We start from the raw sequence: 3,968 nt of genomic DNA, 5'->3' as shown, positions 1-3,968 counted from the left end.
CCTCCCACTCTCAGAATTCCTTCGACTGGATCTAGGAACGCCTTGAGACCGCATAGACGATGCTTAAACTTGCTATCCTCCTTCAAAGCTCGAATCTCCGGTTGAAAAGTTTCTTGCTGGACCAATCGCACAACCAATTTAACAGCGTGTGCCCTTTCTGATGAATTCAGTGGCCCCTTTACTATTATCTTTCGTTTCGAAATGATGTAGTTAGCAAACCTAACAACGTAGGCCATGGATTGTAGCATTTTTTCAAAACTACTCAATCTTTCAAAAATCTTGATTCGTTTCTGTGTTGCGGCTGTGACAACTAGACTAACTCCGGAGCACAATTCTGGTAACTCTTTGTCCGGAAGTTCTGGTTCCTCTGCAGCTTCAACGGATATTGTTCTCAGCATCGGTGGTCCCTTCCACCAAATCTCATTCTTGTTCATTTCTCGGGGACGCTGCCCGCGAGATATGAAATCGGCAGGATTCTCGTTTGTTGAAATGTAACGCCACTGGAAGCTTCTGTATCTCCGAAACCCTATTGGAGACGCAGATCTGTAGACTTTGCAGCGGTTTCTTAATCCAGCAATACACAATCTTCGAATCAGTCCAGAGGTTCACAGATTCAATGTGTAGGTCGATGGCATGCAAAACCTTATCGGTCAGCCTTGACAACAGTACAGCTGCAAGAAGTTCACCGCGAGGCGTCGTGATGGTCTTAGTTTTTTCCGAACTTTCGAGGTAGAATTCGTGATTTGCTGGATATCAAGTACATCGTAGCCACTGCGTGGGGATGAATCACACGTGTGTACACACAAGCCCCGTAGGCTTGATCTGACGCATCGGAAAAGCCATGCAATTCCACTTTCAACGCATCGTCTGATGAAATCCATCTAGGAACTTGCAACTCGTTCAGCTGCACAAGCTCGTTCCGGAAAGAACGCCAAATTTGGAGCAAATCCTGTGGGACCGGGTTATCCCAATCTGTCTGCAGCATTGAAACCTCTCGCAGTATCAGCTTGGCCGTCGTAATTACGGGTCCAATCAGTCCGACCGGTTAAAATATTTTTGCCACCTCGCTCAGAATCTTTCTTCTAGTAGAAGCTCCCGGATCGCCTTCAGTAACGCAATACGAAAACCAATCCTTTCTTGGGTTCCACACTACGCCCAAAGTCTTTACAACAGCGTTCGAGTTGTCTCCGATAACTTCGAAAGTGACTCCTCGAAGCTCTTCAGGAATGCAATTCATAATTTCTTCGGCATTCGAACACCATTTGTGCACTCCAAAACAGCCTTTAGCTAGAATATAATTAACATCCTGCTGTAGCTTGCAAACTTCCGGTACTGAATCCGCTCCCGCCAAAATATCAGCGCCCTTCTTGATCGCACGCGCTGCTTCGGGGAAATCTTTTTGATAGTCTTCCGCAATCTGGTTCAACACCATCGTAGCTTGGAACGGAGACGATGTCAACCCGTAAGTCACAGTCTGAAGCTCCCTTACAGTCAATAATTCATCACGCTGCTTTCTATACAGAAACAGCTGATACTTCCTATCGGCACGCAGAACGCCGATTTGCCGAAACATCATCGGGACGTCGACCGTGAAAACATATCGGAATCCACGGAAATTCACCAAAATGGATACCAAATCACGTTGAACTACTGGTCCTATTTCTAGCGCATCGTCAAATACAACTCTCAACTTTGTTGTCGTACTCGTCGGTTTCAATATGCAATGATGCGGCAAGTAGAACACAGACCCCGGTTTCTCAGTTTTGTCAATCTCAACCACTCGCAGGTGGCCAAGCCGTTCGTATTCATCGATAAAATCACAATACTGTTGTTTCAGCTCTGGTTGCTTATCGAGCCGCCGTTCAAGGTTCAGGAACCTTCGAGTTGCCATCTCCCGGGAATCACCCAATTCGTTTTTCTTGTCATTGAATGGGTGTCGAACGAAGTATCTTCCATCCTTGTTTCGCACATGCTCCAAGCAGTCCTGGCCGGATTTCGCAAGCTTCCAAGCGGTAGAAGTTTTTCAATATGTCTTCGAGTCGCTCATCTCCAGCGATCAGGCAGAGTGAACGAGCAATAACTGGACTTTGCTTGGCAAGAACTCCTCCAGCTATCCATCCAAATTCAGTCTTCGTAAACACTGGAAAATTTGGTGCGAGACGAATTCGGTCATTCTGGACTAGGTCCCAAAAGATTTCAGCACCGATTAGCATATCGATGCGTCCTCGTTTGTTGAATACTGGATCGGCCAACTCGATTCCCTCAGGCATTGGCCAATTCGAGACATCGAAAGATTTCACCGGAACGTCACTGGTGATTCGTGGTGCTATCAAAAACTACAGCACGGGTGCAAATGCTCCATTACGAGATTTCACTGTGGTGCGAATCATGTTCCGAAGGCGAATATTGGAACCGTTTAATCCGCTAACCAAGTAATCAATGGGTTGCTTCTGCTGCGACAGCAGATTCGCAAAACGTTCAGTAACGAAATGTAGCTGTGAGGCCGAATCCAACAACACTCGGCAGGGATAATGTGCACTGCTGCCACCATTGACCATTACCACAGCGGTAGAAAGAAGCGTCTGTTTTGAAGGGATAGCTGCGTTGACACACAAGGTGGTAACAGATTCTAGTTGAACAGTATCTGGTTTCTTACTGGAGCTCGGTGCTGCTTTCGATTCATCGTTCACGTTTGTTGTCGATTCCACCGGTACGCGGTTCGGAACACTTTCACTGTGTAGCAATGTGTGATGACGTTTGCCACAATCGCGACAATTGTGCGATGAAGAGCACCCACTCGTACGATGCCCCCTTTGTAAGCAATTAAAGCAAGATCCCCACTTTTTCAAGGAACTGTATTTTTCACTCACATTCAGTTCTTTAAACTTGTCACACTTCCAGAGTTCGTGATTGTTCTTGCACATCACACACACATGTTTGTGTACATTCGTAGCCACTAGTGTGTGGCATTTGTTCACTGGTTTCACTTTTGCACTTTCCACTAACGGCTTCGTGTTGATGTCAATCTTCTCCATAATCCTGAACTGCTCTTGCAGAAACTCGATCGTCGCTTCGTAGTTCGAGTATACACCCTTCCCGAGCAAAGTCCAGCATCAAAATGACAGCAAATTGAAATCAAATTTTGATATCAACATCAAACTGAAATCCTAATTTGATATCAGATTATGCAATTGACAAATTTTGTTTTCATTTTGCTGTACATTTGCTCTTCAAAAATATGTTGTTGCGGGTTTGTTTTCATTGCCTTAGCATAACATCAAATTGAATACTTGTTTTGTTATCAACAGGAACAATTGATATCAAATTGAGTTTTTAGTTTGCTCTCACTGATAGCAGAAATAGTTTTCAATGTGATGTCACAGGAAGATTTTTTTGCTCTCAATTTTGATATTTTAACCGTTAAAACGACCAAAACGACAGCAACCTGAGCAATCATTATCAGCAAAATCACAACATCAAATTTAGATTTCAATTTGATCTCAGACTTTGCTCGGGTTTTTCTGCCGACCTTCCCAACCCGAGCAAAGTCGGTTAACAAAATGAAAGCAAATTGATATTAAAGATTGCAGTTCCTATCATAATGAATACTCATTTTGATTTCAATTGTCACGACATTAGTCTGATATCATATTGTGCTTTCATTATGCAGTCAAGACATTTTAAATGAAAGCAACTTAACTTGAAGTTCTGCTGTTAACGTCTTGTTTAAGATTTAAGTTAAGCTTATCTGTCGTTGAACTAACGATTATTGTTTAATTGTTTTGTGTTAATTTTAGGTCATTCGCAACCAACCCGAGGTGACATTTGAGCTCAAGTCTTTCAGCGTGAGAAGCTTGGATGCTAACCATTTACACCAGGCCCGTATTCAGTCAAACATTATGAATGCAAAATCAGTAATCAAATTGATTTCATTGAAAGCAGGATTAGTTTTCCGTTTGCTTCAACAG

General features: G+C 43.5%; 1 protein-coding gene across 1 annotated transcript; it reads right to left on the bottom strand.

Moving 5' to 3' along the window:
* Positions 1–1,045: 1,045 nt before the first annotated feature.
* Positions 1,046–1,891, bottom strand: LOC135707614 (uncharacterized). The gene has a single exon (XM_065229478.1). The coding sequence runs from the start codon at positions 1,889–1,891 to the stop codon at positions 1,046–1,048; it is 846 nt and encodes a 281-aa protein (XP_065085550.1).
* Between the last annotated feature and the right edge of the window lie 2,077 nt (positions 1,892–3,968).

This window comes from Ochlerotatus camptorhynchus, unplaced genomic scaffold, assembly GCF_037179485.1.
Source record: "Ochlerotatus camptorhynchus isolate MF236.1 unplaced genomic scaffold, CSIRO-AGI_Acam_v1.1 ptg000314l, whole genome shotgun sequence".
Taxonomy (NCBI): domain Eukaryota; kingdom Metazoa; phylum Arthropoda; class Insecta; order Diptera; family Culicidae; genus Ochlerotatus; species Ochlerotatus camptorhynchus.
This window is presented reverse-complemented; position numbering and strand designations above follow the sequence as displayed.